This window comes from Gallinula chloropus (assembly GCF_964237585.1).
Source record: "Gallinula chloropus genome assembly, chromosome: 2".
Taxonomy (NCBI): domain Eukaryota; kingdom Metazoa; phylum Chordata; class Aves; order Gruiformes; family Rallidae; genus Gallinula; species Gallinula chloropus.
Window position 1 is genome coordinate 29766384 of NC_140086.1, and position 23090 is coordinate 29789473.

The following is a 23090-nucleotide window of genomic DNA, read 5'->3' on the forward strand; positions in this document are numbered from 1 at the left end:
GCCTGGGGAGGCCGGCGCTCCTCGGCCCCGCGGCCTCCAGCCACCCCGCAGCAACCGGGAGGGGAATTACACTTGGCTATGGCGGGGCGGCCCGGCGTTTCGCTCGGGCTTCTCTACGGCAGGCGGCGCAGGCCGGCCGCCGCCTCAGGGGGGAAGGATCAGGACCCGAGCCCCTGCCGCAGAGCTCCTTGTCGCTCATTTCACCGTGTGCGTTTTATAGAAAGCGTAAGCCGGGCCAGACCCGGGCCAGGGTGAAGGGCAGGCACGGCCCACAGAGGATGTGGGACACTTGCCCCACGCATGAGGCAGGGGGCACACAGTGAAGAGATGCTGCAGTGTGGGCCACAGGATGGAGGAGCTGTGCTTTCACGGATAAAAGTGGCCCCCTGCACGTTCAGGGCAAGAGATAGAGGGGAGTAAGCAGGTGTGCACTCTCTCTGCACAGCCCACATTATTTTTAAAATTAATTATTATGATATACCTCTCATTTCTGTCACTATGAATTTTATCCTCATGAATAAGGAACTTCGGCACAGTTATGACCCACAGCATAGTTTATGGTTTTATCATCATTTTGAAGGTAGAAATCCTTTAAAGCTCTATTGAAAGGTCTAAGGAAACCATAACAAGGGAAATCATGGCAAAGGTAGAACACGCAGCAAGCAAAACAAACAATCCGAACTGTAGTATGATATTTCTGAGCCAAGAGCATGGAATAGAATTCATGTTAAAAACAACAGCAATGTCTGTGATGAAATAATAATTAAAAAAAGGTTCAAAATAAAATTCAAGGAAAATGGTTGAGCCAAAACTAATAAAATTGAATCTGAGTAAGAATAAGATCTTCTATCTTCACTGCATTCCAGGTATTCAGTTACTTCACCTAAAGGCAGTTTGGTCAAATAATAAGCAAAGAAAAAAGTAATTGCCAAGGAAACACTTGATAAATGTGATGGAAAAGCACTGAGAAATACTACAACCTTTCAGCATCAGGGGCATCCATGCAAATCCCATAGAACAGTTTTCCACACGAGTATTTCCTGACACAATGTGGCTTCTGAAGAAGGGAGTAGAACACAGACTAAGAATGAGCAGTCATTTTCTTCTGTCGTTAGATAACATTGAAATATTTGTATCAGGGAATCAAGAGGTCACTGGGATGCCAGTAGACCTATAAATTAGGCTAATTTTAAACTTCATAGCAAAATGTACTAGCATACATTAACCCAGTTGTGCTAAAGAGTTGGTTCTTACCCTTGCTAACCATTACCTCTATGCATTACTATTTACATGTTATCAATGGTTGGCAGAGATTCAGTCCCAAACAGCTATACCCCTTCTTACCTGGGAGTACGCAGTACCATGGAGCGATGCCTCCCCAACAGTGCTGATGGCTTCAGTCCTCAGTAGTCCCCAGGGCCAGCTCTAGGGAGCCAGAACCAATGCAAGCATCTCCCTTCTGCAACCTCGCACAAACGTGGAATCTTACCCTTTTATAAGGCTCTGCAGTCTCTAGTTGTTTCCCCCAGCTACTGCAGATTCAGTTCTTGGGCTGGTTTATTTTGCTTCACTGTTGCTTGTTTTCTTAAAGCAAAAGCAGACTCTTCTCAGCTCTCAAGGCTGTGCTTTGCCAAAGACCAGCCACTGACCACCTGTGAGTTGTTTTCGCTGCCATAGCCTCTGCTTCCAACAGAGGCTCCTGTTTTCAAGGCCTCTACAACACCCCACGCTTAAGCAGCACCTTGTAAACAAAAGGCAGCTGGTGTCAAGCTCTGGTTCACACAGTGAGTTCTCATACCAAGCTGATAACAAGCCCATGAGGCTCCCACAGCCAAAGACCAGGGGCCCTTGCACAAGCACTACTGCTTCCACAGGAGCAGGTAAAGCACATTGCATCAGGGCGCTTGTGGCCCGGTTCTGAACAAGGCAACAGTCCAGTTTGCTTCATGGCCTCTGGCCTCACTGGAGGGAGACTCGGCTGTAGCTACTGTGAGGTGCAAGGGGTGAAGAAACAGCTCCACCTGGTGTACCAACAAATAGCTGGTTTTACTGCTTACTGCAGTAGGTAGTACACTTCAGTGTACAGTGAAGTACAAGACCAGTGTAGGGTCTTCTGAGAACAAGCAAATTACATAAATGCCCGAGTATGGTGTAGAGGGTCAAGTCTCCATCATGAAAGAAATACAAAAGTCACATTAACATAAGGCTTATGAGTAGCTTCCATAAGAAGCTGCTAGTTTATTAACTCTCAATTTTTAAAAGCTTGGTAGGAAGCCTGCTGCCCTGCCAAAAGGGCCACACCAAGCTGCCGGAGTCATGCATTCTTCATCACCAAGGGTAGATTAAATGCATTTTCAGGTAAATTCACAAATCCTTCATTGCACGAATCTTTACCCCGCTGAAGCAAAGCCTCAAGCTCTTGTCTTAGAAGCAAAGGCCTTCTTTTCTCTTATACAACATGCTACTTCCTACATGACACTTCTCATCTCTGTCTTTCCATATGGTGCTCTTCACCCCATTTTGAAAAAAACCCAAAGGTTTGAAATAACTTCATTAGAAAAATAATGTAAAAATATTTAAGTCATGAACTATGACAATATTACAAAAAATTATTCTATATAAAACAAGGAAAAGTGCATGTAGCATACAAATTTACATAAGGTTGTATAATGGTTTTAGTTTACATATTAATAACCTTCAAAGGTCTTGTTGAATATCATTCAGTGCATGTGTAAGTCGTCTTATTTTATTTTCCAAGGCTTTTTTATTGCTTGCCGTCTCTTGCAGAAGCTGCCTCATTTCTTCTTCAACGCAGTAAACCTGGAAGAGCACATAAACATCAAACAGAATTCTTGATACATAAACTTGGCAAATGTTAACACTGATAAGCAATGTAAGAGTTGTATGCCTGTTTAAATAAGCAATGCACTACTTTTGACACAGGATACAGTAGCATAATTTTTCTTTAAAAAGTATTAATTTGCTAAAAGGTAGCAAGCAATGTATCAAAAACAAAATACCTAGTACCCAGAATCAGCACTAGTTGTCCCACTAAGGAAGAATGCAGTATATGATGGGAACAGTGACTGTCAACACTGGCATAGGAGTTAAATGGATTAGCTGTCATCATTACTCTTGCCTGTGTGGGTAGGAAATATTTAGCTGTTGACTTGTAGCCACATGGACCTTTGCTTGAACACAGAACCTCATGATGGTACAGTTCTAGAGATTTTCTTGCTGTGCAAATATTGAGTACTAAACCAGGGCTGTTTCCACCCAGAGATCAGACAGATGCACACAGGTGACTTCCAAGGACCCCTGTTCTAGAGCTGTAAAATAAAAATGCAAATACAGTAAACATGTAAATTTAGTATTAAAATTACTTTTTCATTTGCTGCTTCAATTTGTTTTTCCTTTTCATTTGCCAGCTGCAACAGTTCTTCTTCATGAGCTGCCAACATTGACTCAAGTTGTTTTCTAAAAGCACCATCCATTTCGTGAAGCTTTTCTACAGCAATCCTAAAAAAACAATTAGAGTCACACTCCTGCAAAGCAACTGAAGTATTTTGTTTTTCCCAAGTCTGCCTTCAATAAGGTTTTAACAACACAGGTACAAAGACAAATACATATTTTACTATCAGAAGATGTCCTGTTTTTTTGAGTATGTGTTTGGTGTTATGCACCGTATTTAGGCCTTCTAGCTCTCCTCTTAGCATCAGCATTTAATCAAAAGCAAAGAAAATGAAGATCCAGGCTTGTGACTGTCAACATGGATAAGAACTCCACATGTTTTTCAACGTCAACACATTATGCTTTTGTTTCCTGAGAAGTTGGTGAGTGAACTATGTGATCCTGTAACCAGCCTGTATCTCACAGAAACAGACAAGTGTGTTTCCCAGTAGTGAAGCATTTCCTTGACTCCAAGCAAATTCTGCTTTTAGGGGATAATTCTAAAATACGTAGCAACAGAAAGCAAGGCAAATTATTCTACTATACAACTAATTCACACTAAAATTTTGAAACAACACACAATTATTTGGTATTTAGGACAAAATTTCAGTTTCCCTACTGATCTTCCAAGCGTTCCAAAACCTAGTACTATTCGAGCTTGTTGGATTTTGTTTGATTTTTTTTTTAAATCAAAATTGCTCATTGAGGTTTGTTTAGTTCGGTTTTTGTGGGGTTTTTTGTTTCTCAATGTTACCTAGATGACCTTCCTTAAAATAATAGTGGAAGTGTAATTCAAAGGGTTTAAATTAAAAACGTAAAGCAAAACCCATAGTATTAGCTTATGCCTTCAATAATGATGCAGTTATCACTGCTAGATAAATATGCAGCCCTATAAACTACCTAATTTTTCTTTGGAATAGTTGGTAGGAAGGAAGAACAGTAAGAGAAAGGGGCAAAAGAATAAAGTGAAAAAAAAATCATACTAACAATCTAAGCTCATCGCAGACAGCTGTCTACTATACTTCCCCATAACGTCAGAAGCATATAAAGTAACTGAGCATCAGCCAAGTCCCTGACTGTTTCTTGGGTTATGAGTATTTGTTTCTGTATCATCTCATATTTACAAAAAAACCTGACAGTACAAGAGGAAAACCCAAAAGAAATCAAAAACCTGTTGCTACTTGTATGAGAAGAATGACAGGTTGCTTATAAACAGTCTGTCCATCACAGACTGAAATATTTATCAGGATTGCTGTGGTAAGTATTAATGATCTGTCCTCAATTTCCTATACAGCACACAAGGCATTGCATCATCCTGCACAGGTGTTAGTGAAGCACCAGGGCCTCTTCAAAGCCCAAATGCCAGCCACAGTTGCTTGGCTCAACCTGTGATTTACAACTGATTTTTCCCCTACTTTCTGGTCATGAGCTAGAAGGGTGACAGGCTCGTGCTCAAAGACACCCTGCCACAGACTGTGACAGTCTGCCTCAGGTGCACAAGCACCTTCGCTGCATGACTACAGCCAGCACATGTGACAACTGCGTAAGAATCTCCATCATCTAAGCGTGATGTGGAGTTTCCTCACACAGGTCAGCCAAAAGCAGTGTGGTGGGGTGGGCATACTAGGGAGGAATAAGTGCAGGCTCAACTTCTCTTCAAAGAAAAGGGGAACATAGCTAAGAAGTTTGAAGGATGAAAGCTGTCACTGAATGCTAATTCCAGACAGTCAGTCACCTAGATAGCAAGAACTATTTCTACACACACAGTTTACAGTACTGGGCTAAGTAATTAAAAAGTATCACAGATTCTTTCACCAGAAAACCAAAATGTAAAAAAAAGTTATTATCAGTGCAACTCTATACTAACTAAGCAGTCACAAAATAACCTATTATGGTGTTCACCTCTGAGTTTGAAGACTTTTGTTTCTCTCTTCTATCAGCTTCTTCTCTTTCATATCAAAATTCTCCTTCATTTGTTTAACCTGCATCTCCAGCTGGCTTAGTAGATCTCCTTTGCCTTGCCACTTCTTTTTCAGGGCACTGAAAATAAACCACACAAATTTACAGCTCATGTAGATACCACTTCTTAGGAGGGTGGAAAAAAGAGTTTTCCATGCTTCCATTTTTCCTCATTTCTGTGGGCTTTAAGAGCACGCAAGCACTCGCTGAATGTAGAATTATTTCAGAACAGTGTTTCATACTATTATAATCCCAAAGAATTATTGCCACTTGTATCACCTGTGTGCATTCTTAATGTCATCAAGTTCTACTTCTTTTTCTTGTAGCAGTTGCTTTAATTCCTCTTTTCTTTCATTTTGCCTTTCTAATTTTTCCATTAACTTTTCAAATTCAGCAGCTTTTTCATCCAACTGTACTTGAAGAACTTTCTGAGATTCCAGATTTTCTTCATGCTGTTTTCTGATCTGTTTACTTTTTTCTTGTAAGCCCTTTAGAAGATAGATATTTTTAGAACACAAATTTCCTTCATTTTACTGTTGTTACCCTCTAAGAGTATCTGTTTAATCTGTTCTATAATAAAGACAACAGACGTGCAAGTTTACTCTTCTAAACATATTACATGAAAAACTTAGTAACGTGATAAACAAATAATAATCTCAAAGAAGTCAGAATTAAAAAATAAACATTCCAAACAAATCTGAAATTGAAAGCAAGTTAAGAAAAAAATTGTTCAGAACTCTAACAGAACTTATTCTACACATAAATCACTGTGCTCATATTCTGCTATGTGGCTACATAGCCAAGGTTATGTGTGTTACTCACTGACATAACATGCCATTAAACTGTGCTCTGATTATTAAGCTGAAGTCTTGAAGTGAGATGAATCAAATTAATAGAACAGAACATAGTAGGTCTGCTGGTAAAATACTAATTTACAAGAACAGAATAAAGAAACAAGTCTACATCATAAAATAAGCCTGAAGCAAACTTAATTTTTTTCCTCCTTTTCTTTTAAACAGACAGGAAGCATTATGCTATCCTGGTTTTTCTGCTCTCAGAATAACATCTCAGTAACATCTCTGTACATCAAGTTAGTACTTCTGCTCTCAGTGAAATCAGTTGCTACGAGCAGCCTGATTGCATTTTCTGAGTTGGTAAACTAGGAGTGCAGAGCCAGCTTTCATTTCAGCATTTACAATAACTTTCACTGCACATCTTAATTTTAGCTAAGCATGAAAACTCAGACATGGCACTTACTTCTTTTAGTCTCTTAATTGTTTCTGTCTGATCATCCATTATTTTGTTTTTAATTCTTATAGTATCACTGTCCTGTTCCTTTTGCTTTTTTAACATCTCAATCTCATTTGTTAAAACTTCAATTTTTGCCTCCAGTTTCCCCCGATCTTGAGCAAGATGAGCTCCTAGATAAAACAGGATATTCACACTCCAGCATTTCTTTAACAAATGACTTGAAGACATATAATGTTGGGGGGTGTGGGAAGGTGAATGCAAGAGCCACCTTACAAACCAAACATGACCCTTTTCCCCACTGGAAACACTGCAGGGCTTTAATCTGTAGGTAGGTTACACTTAAGAAGAGTTGCAGAACTGAAGGTCTATTTTATTCTTTGAAAAATACCCTGATAAATGGCAACAGTCTTTCTTACAAGACCCAGCCAATCTCAAGGAGCCCACAAGGTGGTGCTGAGTCACATCAATCAGGGAAAACAGAAGAAAGCCCAAGCTCTTTTTCACTCCATAGTTAACTTTTTTTTTTTAAGGTATATATAAAATTTTTTACGTTAGACTTACATGATAGACAAGTAGCATTACATAACACTCTTTATAAATCCTTGTTTTCCTAATTTCATATTTAAAAGTTCTTTGTGCAACACTATGGCATTTTGCCATTTTGATGAAATGGATAAACTGTATTCAGGATTCACTGCCACAATGGCTGTTGCCATTCCTGTAATGGCCTGCAAACTACAGAAGATCTATTGTGACACATCATCTTTACAACTGGATAAGATCAACAAGGCATCCAGAGACCCTGTCATGATTACAACTATACTGGAGTGCTTATTTGAAAGCTATGACATTGAACACAACCATTTTATCCATAAAAGAAGAAAAAAAGCACCATTATTTTACCCTGCTCTGCCAACTCCTGCCCCCATATTTTTCTTTCCATCTTTAACCCATCAATCACTGATTCCTGGGCTGTCAGCTGAGAAATAAGTTTTCCATTTTCCTTTTTCAGAAGTTCAACTTGAATAGCCTTCTGTTTGTCCTCCTCAATCACTGTTTCAAGTTTCCCAGTTCGACACTATGAATGAACATTGGAAAAAGACAGTATGATCCTTTAAAACAAGTGTTTAGAATTTCAAATCCATATTAAGCTGCTATGAATGTCACACTTAAATACAGCAAATTAACTGAGGAATATTCTGCTTGCATACAGGGTTCTATCTGCATCTCATCCTAGTAACAAAACACAAATGTTTGCTTCAAATAGACATAGTTCAGTCCCAGAAAACCATAAAGCTGATTTCTAAATTATTACCTTAAAGTATCAATGCCATTATAAAACCACTGTTTAGACTTACAATGTATAAGCAAACAAAAACAAGTAAGAAAGAAGAGAAACAGAAGGTCAAGTTAGATACCAAAAAAACAACTCCAAAGAAAACAGACAGAAACTGGTATGAGTTCACAGTTCCCATGCTAAAAATTTATCTTCAGTTATGCAGGCCACTTTTTGTTTTACAGATTACAGCTGTTCAACATAGCTGTTTTATAATTTTGTTTTCAGCAGCATTAGAGACTGCCCAAATCCTATTCTGCAGAGCAACACAATGTTTGGACACCCCAGCAGCAACACACAGGCAGATTAGAGACAGCTGTTCAGGTGGTACTGATGGGCTAGATCACACAACAGTTTACAAGCTAGGTTCCTCAGATGTTCAAGAATTACTTACAGACAACATAGTACTATGAAGTGTTACCATATGATGATCAGCACAGTAAGATAAAGTAACTGCCCACAGTTAGACAATTAGCAGATAATGACTAACACCAATAAATGTATGTAACAGAGATATATTTAGCTGCTAGTAACTACACTTGACTTTTTTTCAGTTTCATTTTTGTTTTATGTGTCGGCCACTGCAGGACTATGTTCCATTACTTTGAATTCCCAAAGGGTCAGAGCTATTAATGTACCTTTTGAAAGATCAGTTTAGAGCAATCACTTGATTATATAGAAACTGTTAGCACAAGGCAAGGTGTGCATTCTGAAGACACATATGAGACTAGGTTTTGCTACATGTGGAGCAGCGTTTGTGAGAAACAGATGATGCAAGAATGAAGGCTGATAGAGGGTACTAGTGCAAAAGGAAATGAGTGTCTTTCAGTTGATCTACCTCACATAGAATTTTTACTTTTACAGATAACATAACCAAAAATGTTATATGTAGTGGAAGTGTTTGCAAACAGGTACCTTTAGGTTTGCTGTAGCTTCTTCGTTTGATTTTGTTAATTCTGCAATCTTTGCTTTCTGTTCTTTGACTATGCTTGTCAGGTCTTGGATCAGACTTGTCATCTCTTTTTCCTTTTGTTCAAACTCAAAGAGAGCTCGTTTATGTTCAGCTAGATCAGCAGAAACAGTTTCAAAACCATCTTTTACCTAAAGTTTTATAAGAAAAGACTTCAAAAATGATAACATTTAAATAACCTGTGTATACACATACACACAAATGACATCTGAATTTCAAATAAAAGAAGAAAATAGAAATTCATCAACACTATATGAGATCAGTGGATATCAAAATTTTTTCCTAGTCTCTTCGTGATACTTCAACTTGAAAAACTGATCCTGCTCAGCTACAAAGTCGCAAAAAAAATATAAATATCACGAATGGATGAGAAGCAAAGCAGAAAATGCAAAGCTTGGGAAGTGAAAACAATGCCTTGATTTAATCTCATTGTTAAGATCAACATTACAATCTGGAAAGACCTTATAATTATTTTTTTTCCTTACAAAAGAAAGGTTTTAAAGGTGAAAAAAGTATTTTATTTCCCTTCTTCTATGTATCCAGCTGATTAAATATGAAGAAAACCAAGTTTAAGTGAAGGTGAAACATTTACTTTATATGATACGTGAAATCACTAGCCATAGCAATAAGTTTTCACACTTATCTAAGGCAATTAGTAAGCAAGTGTTCAAACTGAATTTGAAAGCATATCCAAAATCTAGTTTTGAAAATTTCATTGTTAAAATTCTCTACTCTTTAATACACTCATATATATGTAAACATAACCTTTATCAAAACACCTGGAGAAGCTTTTACATTAATTGAACGTATTCCAATAGGTCAAAACTTTTAAAAAGAAATGAATACCAGCAGAAAGTAAATAAGTTATTCAAAAGAAATTAGAAAAACTAACAAAAATACTAGGTTTGTTGAGTGCCAACTTAGCATTTGGTGTATATATTCTAATCCCTGATATTTAAAAGCTTACAAGTATTTTTAGATGAATTGCTGGAGCAAAGGCCTTCATGATCAAAAAAGTCAAAGCAAAACAAAAGTACCACCAAAATCAACATATTTAAGAAAACTACAACTCCACCCAGTTTGAGAGGGAATGTTCTTAGTCTTACCTCTTTATACCTTTTCGCTTCAACAGTTAAAGCTAAACGAAATTCATCTTCCAACTCTGAGTACTTCTGGTTTAACATCTTAACTTTCTCCTGCAGCTCTTGAGCATGCCGTTCATGCCTCTGCTCCTCTTTAGCCACTTCTTTTGACAAAGCATCTTGAAATTCAGGTCCATTTAAAGCAACTCGTGTTTCAAGTTCTTTCCTGAAGTTACCAAACATATACCTCATCAGACAAGAACTGCAGTATCTCACAATGCCTTTTCAATTAGTTTCCTCAATATTTCTTGAAAAGGATAAGAAGTTACATAACGAATGGAATAAATTCTTTAATTTCACAGACAGATTTCAGTTTTCTATGACAGGAGCCCTGGGACGAGGAAAAGTGTGTTGACTACCAAACTTTGGTAGAAGTTATTCAGCTGCTTTATTGCCATTAGTTAGCATTTGTTTGTTTTGCTGTGGAGCTCTGGAGGAGACATTTGAATTAGGCTGCAAAAGAGGGTATATCTGGCTGTACACTGCTTTTCCCTATCTCTTCACCCTCACCCAACAACTGTTGCTTCTCACTCAGACCCAAAACCTGAAAAGCAGCAGGAACAGGGACCTAAGGGGTTCCAGGATAAGCTTCCTTTCTCTCTGGACGCATCCCTAGAGAAGAATATTGAAACAAAAATACCCTGTACTTTCTTCCACTCATCACATTACATTCTCCATGGATTTCTGAGAGAGCAATTGGACTTAATGCACAGCTATTGGATTCTTCTCATCTAAACCTCAAATTATATTGGTATCTGAATACATTTCTTTACTTATGTACATGTATTTGACTGTATTTATATTCCAGTATTCAAAAAAGAAATTTTGAGAAGGCAAGCCAACCACCCACCCTAAAGCACTATGTTATTGCCAGAAGAGGTGCATATCCTACAGTAATTTGAATACAATTTTATTTTTATCAAAATTAAAGATCAAAAATTTATAATAAACAGTTCACCCATATAATAAGAATAGAACCTATCAAATAAAAGGCCATAAGAACAGAGTTGGCTACATGGACTTAACAGTCAGGAACCTACAAAATATGAAGATATTTTTAAATGAGCAAGAAAACAAGTAGAATGACATCTATTTTTTTTTTTTGTTTACAAAAACTCTCTCTCCCATTAAAAAAACCCCAAACAACAAAAAATACCCCAAAACAAACAAGACCACACTGACACTTTGCAGGAAGTATTTAAACAAGCATGTTTGCAACACAGTACTAAAAAATAGAAAAAATAGAAGACCCCCATACCTTTGTTCTTTCTCTCTTAATATAAGAAGTTCATGTAGTTGTTTTACCTTCTCCTTCTGTTGTCGAAAGGATATTCGAAGTAACTGTACTTCTCTTTCATTTGCTGATGCTTTTCGCTCTGCTTCTTGCACCTGTTTCATCTGTGTCAAATTCAGGAAGAGCAACAACATTTTTTGTCCATCCTTCATGTCTTACACCACAGTACAAAGAAGCAGGTGCTTTAATAAAGTGTTATACACGTATACCTGGGCCATTAGGTTTACAGCACGCTCCACAACTGTCAGTATTTTTCAAAAATTTTCTAGAATTTTATGTTACACTGTCCAATACAAAGGGTTTTGTTACACTTGCAGAAGCTTTAGACAAGATGTTTAAAAGTACATCTTAGCTTAATTTACTGTAACACAAAAAGACCAACTTCCACGAAGAAACAAGGACATTTACTTTAAAAATAAAAAACCTGGAAGTGTCCTGCAGAATGATTTCCTCAATTAAAAACTTCTGCATTTTAATAATTGTGTTAGTTGCAAGAAAAACATTTTAAAATGTATTCAATGTAAATTTTTATTTAACAGTCCAGCTGCAAAAATCTGCATCTTTCCAAGTTTTAGAGTTTATTTTGCTGAACAGAGCTGCTCTCTAATGATTTTATGAGAGGAAAAAAGTACAGTATGCCACACCAGGTGGTACTTTTTTCCTATCTGATGCAAACTTTTATGAAAAAATTCCATTTTATAATCTTATGCCTTTTACATACAAAGCTATCTTCTCTGACTCTGGAAGTAAGAAAGGAAAAAAAAAGATACAAAAAGTTATTAAAAAGGGCTTAAATACTCATGAAATGGTAACTCGGAATCAAGACACTTCAGAAGGCTGCCACCCTGAACATGCAAGAGAAACCGTAGAGGTGATGGTAACGGAGATATTCTTACTCTTAATCATTACTTGTAGCATTTGTCACAATCCCTTTGTGCTCAAGCAACAAGCACTAACAACTGACCTTGTCAACCTATCCTCCTAGGCAAAGCAAAGGGCATCCACATTCTGTACTTACAGAATTCTCATCTTTTTGCTTTCCAGAGTATCAAATTTGTGAACAGGTAATGGACTACTCAAGACTGCTCTAAGTGTCAGTCACAAGAGGATAAATAATGAAAAAAACCCTACAACCAATCCACACTCAACAAGACAAAAAAAAAAAAACAAACCCAAAACTGTTTTATTTCAGAATTCTATCACAATTGTCCACTCAACTTGATTTTTGAACCAATCAAAATGAAGATAAAAAGTTAATGAACAGCTGTATGAGATGGCCTGAACTGACTAATAAAACATTGTTTCCAATGGTTATATCTGCAGTGCCCTATAAGAAATGGAAGTGCTGCTGCATGTTAGGAGTTCCAGCTTGAGAATGACAAAGGTACTTAAAGCTCATTCATGAACTTCAGTTTTATGAAAACTGTTGTGAGGTTTGAGCCTCTTCAGGAGTAGCATTCAGACATAACCCACTGTAATCCTGCTGTTTTGTGGATAAAGCGAAGAAATGTTTTAAGTTCTTCAATCAGGAATTACCAGTGAGAACACAGGCAAATTTCAAGACTGACAGAAGATAGGTTACAAAGTTACATATTTAAATGTATAGTAACTTATTTATCTTTAATCCTTTAAAGAAGTAATCTAGTAATGTTGATTGAGTAACCATAGTTTACCACTGAAGCTAACTGGCAATATGCACCATGAAAAAGCTCTATATAATGTTCTAGAATTTGCTAACCTTAGAGTTCATAACACAGACCAAAGGTATATTAAAACTGAACATTCAAAAAGAATCCACAACTATTCTTTGAAACCTAAGTATTTATGAGTTACAACTAGAAGCATCTAATTCTTTAGATCAGCAATCAAACAAACCCAACAGGTTTCCCTCCCACTAACAAGATCTTTATTGACCAATATTTTGAAAAACCCTGTCTTTATTACCCTCAGTCTTCAGAAAACATCAATTATTGGTGTCAAGCACATAGAACTTGTTCTCCTTTATCTTAAGGCCACATCATGCATTTTCATTTATAAAAAAATTAGTTAATAATTAAAATGGATACTTGTTATTAACTACTACTATGTAGAAAAAAATATAAGGTTTTGTTGTAGAAAATGCAGACTTGAGGCTTAAGAAGTCTAATGTTTCTTAATATCTAGGACTACAGTTCCTGAACGATAGTTGCCATAGTATTATTTACTCATGAAAAATACTCACCTCTAATGTTCGCTGCTGCAGCCTCTGTGTCTGCATCTGGGATAGTGTTTCTTCTAAAGCCTGCATGGCCTTCTGACGTTCTGCTTCTTTATTTCTTGCCTGGTTTAACTCGTTAGTTAGTCTTTCAGTCTCACCTTTCAAATGTTGGACTTCTGCTTGCAGTCTTGCTTTAGCATCTCTCTCTTTCAATATCAATTCTTTTAACCTGAGAACAAATGCAAGGAAGCTACATTACAAGCACTTTAGCATTTACTTGGATGCTGCATACATAGGGAAAAAGAAATAGTTTTAGCACTGCATATTGCTCTTTGCTGAGTTTTACTATTTATAGCAGTGTTATGTAAAACTGTTTAAAATATGTAAAATATGACTAAAGTCATGTGCAGAATTACTATATGGAACTTCATTTTAAAAGGAAATAAGCTGGAGATGACCTCATCGATAGGTCTTTAAGGAGATGACATTCCAGTATTATTTGACTTTATGCAGAAGTTGAACGTATAGTATCAATCTGTAGTTTTAGGATTTTCTTCAGGAAAATTTGAAATTTCCATAAATGTTTTAACACTTGTGTTGCTGTTTTGCATGGCTGGGTTCTGGTGGAGGAGAGGGGCTGCAGGGGTGGCTTCTGCAAGAAACAGCTAGAAGCTTCTCTAGGCCCAACAGAGTAAACACCACCTGGGCTCAAGGCCAGACCTGCTGCTGACCAAGGCTGAGCCCACCAGCGATGGTCACAGCACCTCTGGGAATCACACTGAAGAGAAAAAAAAACCTCAAGCAGCTGCTTTTTGCCACCAGAGAAGGAAGTGAGAAGATGTAAGAAACTGTGCAGCAGGCACCAAGGCCAGTGAAGAAGGGGCAGAATGGGCGATTGGGGGGGCCAGTGACGTACTCCAGGCACTGGAGAGAAACATTCTCCTGCAGCCCATGGAGAAGACCATGGCAGAGCAGCTTGTCCCCCTGCAGTCTATGGAAGATGATGGGCAGCAGAGACCTCACACTGGAGTGGGTGGAAACATATGGAAGACACTGTGACCCATGCTGGAGCAAGCTCCTGGCAGGACCTGCAGCCCCTGGAGAGTAAGAGAGAGTTAAGAGTTGGTGGAGGACTGTCTCCTGTGGTGGGACCCCACCCTGGAGCAGGGGAAGAGTGTGAGGAATGTCCCCCTGGCCCCATTAAAAATGAAAACAACTCCTGAGGAACTGACCAAAACCCCCAACCCACCACCGTCCCCCGCTGCGCCACAATGGGGGGAAGAAGGGAGAGAAATCATTAATAAAGTTGAGCCTGCAAAGAAGGGAAGGGTGGGGGGAGGTGCTTTAAGATCTGGTCGCGCTTCTCATTATCTGACTCTGGTGTCACTTGGTGTGCAGTGCAGTGTCATAAATTAGTTTTCTTTCCTTTATTCTGTGTTGAGTCTGTTTTGTCCATGATGCTGAGTGTGGAATGATCTCTCCCTGTCCTTTTCTCGACTCCTAAGCCTCTCCATACATATTTTCTCCCCTGTCCAGCTGAAAAGGGGAGTGATAGACTGTCTTTGGTGGCCATCTGGCCTCCAGTCAGGGTCAAACCACAAGTTATATAAAAATCTATCTCAAAAGAAAAGGAATATAAGCCTCTTATCCAAGGTGACAATAAATGAAGATGGGAAGTGAACCTAAAACAAAAAGAGGAAATAATTAGTCAGTTTTGGATGGTAGCTCAGGAAGTACTCAGCTTGGTTCTTCCTTACGAGAAAGAAAATGTGTCTTTGATAAAAACAAGACAGCTAAGAAAAAGATAAAATAGAGCAGACATCTCCAATCATAGCTGACAACAAACAATGCTTTGTTAGAAGGGAGAACTTTTTTTTTTGAGAAAACCAAATATAACAACAAAAAACAAAGGACATTGGTCAGAACTTAGAAGGATGATGACAGCAGTCAATACAAAGATACACTAGACATGACCTACACAGTAGATTGCCTACCATCCGGCTCTGGCCTGTCAGAACCAGCTTTATTGAAGTGCACTGCTCAGGGCAACAAAAAAACCAAACAGCCAAACAGAAGTCAGCTATGTGTGTAGGTGGAACGGGAGCCTGGGAATGGGAAGCTGGAAGCATAAGGCAGTTACTAGAGCCTAAGCTAAAAGAGAAAAGTACAGTTATGATACAGACTGCATGGGATGTAATGGCCAGAAATGGAGGGAACTGACACACTGATACCGTTCTGAGGCAAGAACAGGAAGAAAGCAGCAGCAGAGAATTTTGTTAGGTAATACTGAGTGAAACTCTAGCACTACTCTCAATGCATTATTTTTCCAAGTATATTGTTTAAAGCTGTTCTCATTTCCTAAGCCTATAAAATGAATTGTCTTGCATTATAAAAACACAAACTCTTACACTTCAGCACCATTTCCCTACCTGTCTGTAGTGTACACAGCCATACTCTGAATATTCTTTTCTTCTTTGGCATGATACTGTAGCTCTCTGACATGCTCTATTAACTTCTTCTCTGCTTGCTCTGCTTTCCACCTCCTTTCTTTCTCCTGATCCAGTTCTTGAATCAGTGCCTTAGCAAGAATGTGTAAGTATCAGCTTACTAGGTAACATTCCAAATGTAGCCAAAGATGACAAACAATACTCTTTAAGTACAGAACAAGATTTTTTTGTCATTCTGGAATTCATGGGTGACAGAAGTACATGTGACCAAGTCAACCCCCTGCCCATAAAAGTGAAATAAAATGAATTCTTTTCCAGCTGACGCTAGAAGGACTCCAGTATTTTTTGATACTACCTATATGCAATGATTTTGTCACCTCCAATTTTAAAGTTTCACCAGGCAAAACGTTTGGCTTCAGGTGAAGCCACGCTCATATTTATCTTTCAGTAACAGAAACATACTCGGTATGTTGATTCCTCTGTGGCATGTGAATTAATTTCTTCCACTTTTTCTATATTGCTCTGTCTTCCAGTTAATATTTCAGCTTTTCTTCCCACTACTTTCAAGTCTCGAGTATCTGATGATGAATTGACGTGAGTCTCTCTCCGAGTGGCACCTGGACACTGTGAGGAACTCTTCTCTTCCCTACAATAGCAAGACATCAAGATATTGTTAAGACTATGCAGAGCTTAAACAGTAACGGGGGATTCAGACACTTACAGGACAAAATTTTACAGTTCTGGGTGGAAGCTGAATTGTACAGATGCCAAAGCCAGGTAAAAGATAATTTGCAGGCCAATCATAAAAACAAATAGCTAAATTTAAATCTTCACCTGGAAACAAAAAGCAACTATTAGATGCTATCTGAAAACCAGTTAATCATCACAAAGATATGAAATAATTTGAGAAGGAGAGTAGCTGTAGAGCTGCAATGGCTGACCAATATATTGCAATGTATATCAACTTTTCTTCATCACTTTTGATATTTACTATTTATATCAAATGAATGATTACAGCATCCTCAGTTTCAGCACAAGACATGGTAAGCTATATTCTCGACCATCATTCTGACACAGAGTTTTACTTTTATGTTTTATTTTGAATCAATTTTTCTATCTGTGGAACATTTTTTTTGCCTCCACAATTTAAAACAAACCTGAAAATAAGCTGTTAGAATTCTGGAAGTGTTTATTTTGAAGTCTTAAGTTGAATTTCTTCTTCACTGAAAGGCAGAAAATGCTTGTATAGGTAAATGACCCTAGTCATTCCCCTTGAAGTTCACCCTAAAGTGAACTCCAAGAATTTTCAAATAATACATAAAGGACTATTAGAAAAAAACAAAGATGTAAAGTGTTGTAGATAAACAGTCAGCTTAAGGGAAAAGGGGCTTGTATAATAGGCGTTTATGAGCAGGGCCAGCTGACAAATATCCTATTTTCTTTGGCATGGGTGGAACACTTCAAAAGTTCGACACAATTGTTTTCCTAGTCAACAGATTTGCTATGAAACCTCAGTAGCTAATATTTTTTAGAGCATTAACAGAGCTAATTTACCCAATGTACCACTTTCAGCAAAACGTCAAATTACATTCACTCGGATAATATTCATCTCAATTCACTTTGACTTTATGTGACAAGCACTGGGATACCTGTCAGGTACTTTGTTCTTAAAATGATTTGCATGGCACCTTGTAGATAAGGTAGTTCTGTGGTAAGTAGGAATCTTGCTTCTTTTTACAGTCTTTCTGTTGTTTTCTTTACCACTCTCGTTGTCGCTCTCAGAAGTTGGATCTGTGTCTCTCTTAGCTTTGAGAACACTTGGAGGAGCTTCTCTTCTCGAGGTATCAGACACCTAACAACAAACAGAAGTTTTATCTATAAGTGTCACAATTTTTAACACTTATTCAGGTGTTATCTTTAAGATGATAAATTAAAAAATAATTTTGATAGAGAAGTAGTTGCTTACAAGCTACCCCCTCCCTCCTTGCTATAACATTGGGTTTATTTTACCTTTAAAACCACAACAGAATAGCATATAGTTGTACCTTTCCAAAACATTAAAAATCCTTGGGCACAGAAGCTTGGTGCAAAAATGTAAAACAAATGCAGCACTTAAAACCAAAAAAGCCCTGAAAACAAGACACACAAACTCTTACAAAAATATAACTGACAGACTTATCAGACTGTCTGTCCCAGCAACTCTTGCATTATGAAGAGGTATACCTCATTTCTCAAACAAAGTTTTCTCTGCAACCACAGGAAAAATAAAAGGTTAAAAATTACCTTTTGCAGTATATGTGAAATTTGATCTTCTATTTTTTTAATTCTTATCTCACTGTATATTTTATCAAGTTCAGCCTTCTCTGGTTCTGAAGAGGAGACAGGCTCTGTAGAGGAGCTGATGGCACTTTCCACTGGTATTTTTGTACGTTGACGAAAATGAGCTAACGCCTGGTCAATATGTGGTGTCACCACTGGTAAGGTAACACGGTTCTATTAAGAGGAAAGAGAACCTTTATACCATTAATGAGTTGCATGCAATATAAAACATATTATTTTTTTAAAAATTAGTACTCAAAAACAACTGCACCTGATCTCTGGATGAGGGGCACCCTGATGAAACCAAACAGCCCCAAATGTCTTCTAAACACTGCACATCTGAACCGTTTTCTTCTGCCGGGTTCACTGCTTCGCCAGAAATATTTCTCCCATCTAGAGTTGTCAGCTGGGGCAACATCTGAAGAACAGTTTCTCTATAACCTTGTGGAAAAGACCACATTTCAATTGAAATTAATCTTCAAAAAGGATGTCTATAGTATTTTAGGTAGCCTGTAATCTTATTCACTGCACTTTTAACACATTATCTTCAAGTGTCTCACCTTTTCCCACTCATAAGGCTTTCAACAGACACCACTGGATTACAAATGAACCAGGAAGCTGCCTGCCTAGTCCTGCTTTACACCGGGATTTCCTCACCCCCATCACCATGCTGCACAATCTCTTAGCATCAGCCTACTGTACCACAACAGTTGTATCATGTGCGAGGACCGACAAACATAACAGAGAGGCAAGTTCTGAAAGGGCTGAGATAACAACTTCATCCTTTTCCAGAGAATGAAATAGGGCATTATGAAAATGCAAAGCCCTTGCATTAAATTTCTGTAATAGACTTTGGGTTCCTAAACCTTGCAGTTATTTTTTGAAGTGCCACCAGAGAGGTAGATTTGAAGAGTTATGTAAACACAGAAAAAAAATTAGTGGAATTTTCTAAGTTACCCAGATAGCTTTAGTAGTACTGTTACAGCTTCTGTAGTGCCTGAATACATTTGTAAAACGTGTTCACAGGTGCTTCTGAAAAAAAAGTTACCTAAGGCCTTATTTGGCTTCCCTCAATTATCTGAGATTTCTTTCTGAGAATTATATACCTATATTACACCTGTATCAGTTACATGTCCATGATGTTGCTGTTACTTTCTATTATTTTGATTTCCAATGTTTTACTCTTTGTACTTGGCAATGAAATTTTCAGAACCTTAGTTATTTTAGGAAGCATAAAGAGTCACAGACTGGTATTTAAATACATCCAAAATTATCTTCGAGCGGTCTCAAAAGTGACAAATGAAACCCATACCAAAACAGGATGCCTAGCTTGTCTGAACACAGGGTGTAACAATTAAAACAGTGCAAAAACCCTATCCCTAAACCAGAAGCTCTAGGACAGAGTCGAAAACAATGCGCCCACACACATTCCCCCCAACTTATCTCCATGCTGCCTAGTGAAACACCTGTCTACTATTTTGATGAAAATGCTAATCACTGCAGAGCACCATAGAGTCTGTCACTGCTTACTGGAACCATGGGAAAAGGAGGAAAGGCTGAGGATAGTGCTTATTACTGATCTTCCTCTTGTGCTATCAGTAGAGGATGACCATCTGCACTTCCCATTCCTGACCTCTTTCTATATAGTAGAGTATCTTTATATATATTCTTCAAATTCTCTACTCTCCAATCTCATAATATTAATACACCCTTCTTCCCATTTCTAAAAATACTTGCTCTTCCCATCACTCTTTGTCCATGGCCTGCCTTAACCTAAAATAATACATGCAAAGTGGAACTTTATCCAAGCATAGAAAAAGTTACAATTTTGAGAATATGCTTGGGGGGAGTGGGGTGGGAAGGAGTTTTGCCTATGGAAGACAAATTATTTTGATAGAATTTAGACTTCTGCAGGCTGGCCAGTTTTATAAATGAATTTGCAAGCTTCAGAACCAAGCTCACAGCTGGTCACTGACCTATTAACACCAAGCACCTACCTAACATGAGATCCATACCTGCTGCATGACAAACTGGATTGGCTTTTCCCTTTTTTGCCAGTGTCAGACTCGTCAAACAGCACAGCCCCTTTGTGCACTGAAGTAAGTGATCAATGTTGTTTATGCAGTTGCTGTGAAGGTCAATGTGGCTAATCTTATGACTGGTTCCATGAAGGCACTGAAGACCTGAAAATTTTAGAAAAAAACCCCCACAAAATAGTAACTTCTGCTACAATCCCAGACTATTGGGTTTAGAACAAATAGCATCTTGTTGAAAAGTATTTAGTAAATAATCCAGGATAACTGGAAATGATATAACAACTTCATAGACTCACAGACTGGTTTGGGTTGGAAAGGACCTCAAAGATTACTTAGTTCCAACCCCTCTGCCATGAGCAAGGACACTCTCCACTAGCACTTTTGCTCCATATCCCTGTCTAAGTATATCAATTGTCTATGGCACACTACTACACAGTACAACACTTATGCTACTTATGAGACCTAACTTTAAAGAAACACATTAGTTTCCAACTGTTAAGATTCATCTAAAATTCAACATTTTTCTTGAAGTTCCTTTTTATAACTCAGTTCATTAACAAAATTGTTCCCGATGTTCTTTTTAATTTACTATTACAAACTCCCTTGATTCTGTAGCTTGAAGTCTTAGAAGCAATTAACCAATTCAACAAGTAGATTTAGAAGAGGAAAACTTCCATATCACACCCAAAGTTGCATTTTTGTCCTATAAAAAGATGCAAATCTTTTGGAAATATCTGCCCAGACTATTGAAAATTTCATTTTAGAAATAAGTTTCAAATGTTTACTGTACTACCTTGCAAGCAAGCCTGGTCTTGCCAAACATAAAATAAATTGTAGTTCAGAACTACCCATTATGTAAGAAGCTTGAAGGCTGAGAGTAGCAAAACCTGCCACCCTTCCTCAGCATTGCTCAGTCGGCTGAACTTCTGAAAACTTCTAAGAATGCTTTTGGTCAAATCCCTCAAAATTTAAGTGGGCACATCCACTTTATTGCACTGCAAAGGACAAAGTCACTTACCAGAGAGATCACGTATGTGATTATATGACAAATTCAATATAGTTAAATTAAAGAGTTTTTCCAGTCCTAAACAAAATAAGGGGGAAAAAAAGCAACAGTAAGATTTTCAGAAGAAAGCTGCTTTCATCAAATCATAACTTGCAAAGCCTTTTAAAAGAGTAACTACTAATTATGAAAATAAACTATAATCTTGGTACATCATTTAGGCTTTCCTTCTAAATTAAGGCATTTTGCTATGAAAAGTTCAGAGAGACTATATATTCTTTTAAAAAAATTCCTAATAAAATGGCTAGTAACTCATATTAACTTCATATAACCTTAATTATATCTATACTTTCCAGAAGCAAGCATTAACACATCTCACAGAAAAGCTTCACAGGTAGCTAAAAGGGCAGAATTAAATATTGCAGACCTTCCACTTTCGTTATGAGGTTACAGGATAGGTTTAGGCTGCACAGGTTAGCCAGGGAACTTAGTCCCTCCATCCGGCGGATTTGGTTTGATGACAGGTCTAAATGCTGCAGATTCCGGAGGTGGCTGAGCCCTTCGATCCTGGCGATGCGGTTACAGTGCATGTTGAGCGTCTGCAGATCCGAGCTCAGGGAGACCTCCAGCAAGCTGCGAGGGAAAGGCACCCGCCATCACTCCCGGGGCACTACCCAACCCCCCTTCCCCACCCGGGCCTCCCCTCACCCCACGGACCCAACCCCCCGCGCCGGCTCCTCCAGCACGCTCCTCACCTCTTCACGCCCTTATCCATGAGGCTGAGCTCGCCAGGGATGGCGCAGCACCCCGCCATACCGCCGTCTCCTCACAACACAAACCACCACCGCACTTCAAACTTCCCTCGCTTCCAACGGCAACGTTCCCTGCTTTACGGCTGACGCGCAACGCCCTCGCAACAAGCTTCGCCACAAAGCACCGCCTCACCCCGTCTCCTGCCACTCCATCCTTCTCCCCGCCGCCGCACGCCGCAGGGAAGGCTTAGAGCATGCGTAGAGCCTCAGGCAAGGTCGTTACCTGCCTGTCAAGGGGTAGCCGCCGGGTAGGGATAGGCTTAGGCTCATGGGCTTTCCCCGCCGCGCCCAGGGAGGGCACGTAAGCCAGTCTGCAATACGTTTGCCTCAGGAACGTGTTTTGGTGGGGGGGCTTTGACTTTATTTCTTTATCTTATGGCTGGTGCAGCAGCAGGAGTTCGCTCCAGTCACGGTTCAGAGCGCGGCGGTCGCTGGGGCGGGCTGGCGCCACAGATTCGCGCCGTGGCGAGAGGCAGTGACGGGTGCGCCGGAGCCCTGCAGGGCTGCGAGCGTTGGCTCGGCGGGCTGGCAGGTTGGGCAGGCAGGCCCGCGGGCTGGCTTGCCTACGCTGCCACCCCCGGCAGATCCTGAACAGCTGGAAAATACCAGCGCTCTGTAGAGCTACCGGGGAGTCTCTGCTGGCCACGACTGGGGGCTTGCCCAGCATAGCCAGCCTGCACAAGGAGGAGAGCCTCGGGGAGGCCAGAAGCAGTCTCTGGAAAGGCAGTGGCTGTTACACTACAACTAGGATTTTTGAAAGAAATGCTAAAAGGTGATTTTCGGTTAAAGTTCAGTAAGGCTGGGCTGAATGGCCTGGCAGATCTCATGCTGGGACAAGACAGTGTATGTGCTTTTCAATAACAGTGCTGTTGCA

At 39.0% G+C, this 23090-nt stretch overlaps 1 protein-coding gene across 1 annotated transcript; it reads right to left on the minus strand.

Moving 5' to 3' along the window:
- Positions 1-2667: 2667 nt before the first annotated feature.
- On the minus strand, positions 2668-22218 carry LRRCC1 (leucine rich repeat and coiled-coil centrosomal protein 1; the record flags this gene model as incomplete). Its single annotated transcript, XM_084259958.1, has 19 exons — positions 2668-2820; positions 3384-3519; positions 5353-5490; positions 5689-5897; positions 6667-6830; positions 7564-7738; positions 8912-9097; positions 10073-10274; positions 11367-11506; positions 13624-13828; positions 16029-16177; positions 16509-16692; positions 17696-17898; positions 18330-18539; positions 18637-18806; positions 20381-20548; positions 21420-21485; positions 21832-22037; positions 22160-22218. 19 exons carry the CDS (start codon positions 22216-22218, stop codon positions 2698-2700), a joined length of 3093 nt encoding a protein of 1030 aa, XP_084116084.1. The 3' UTR covers positions 2668-2697.
- Between the last annotated feature and the right edge of the window lie 872 nt (positions 22219-23090).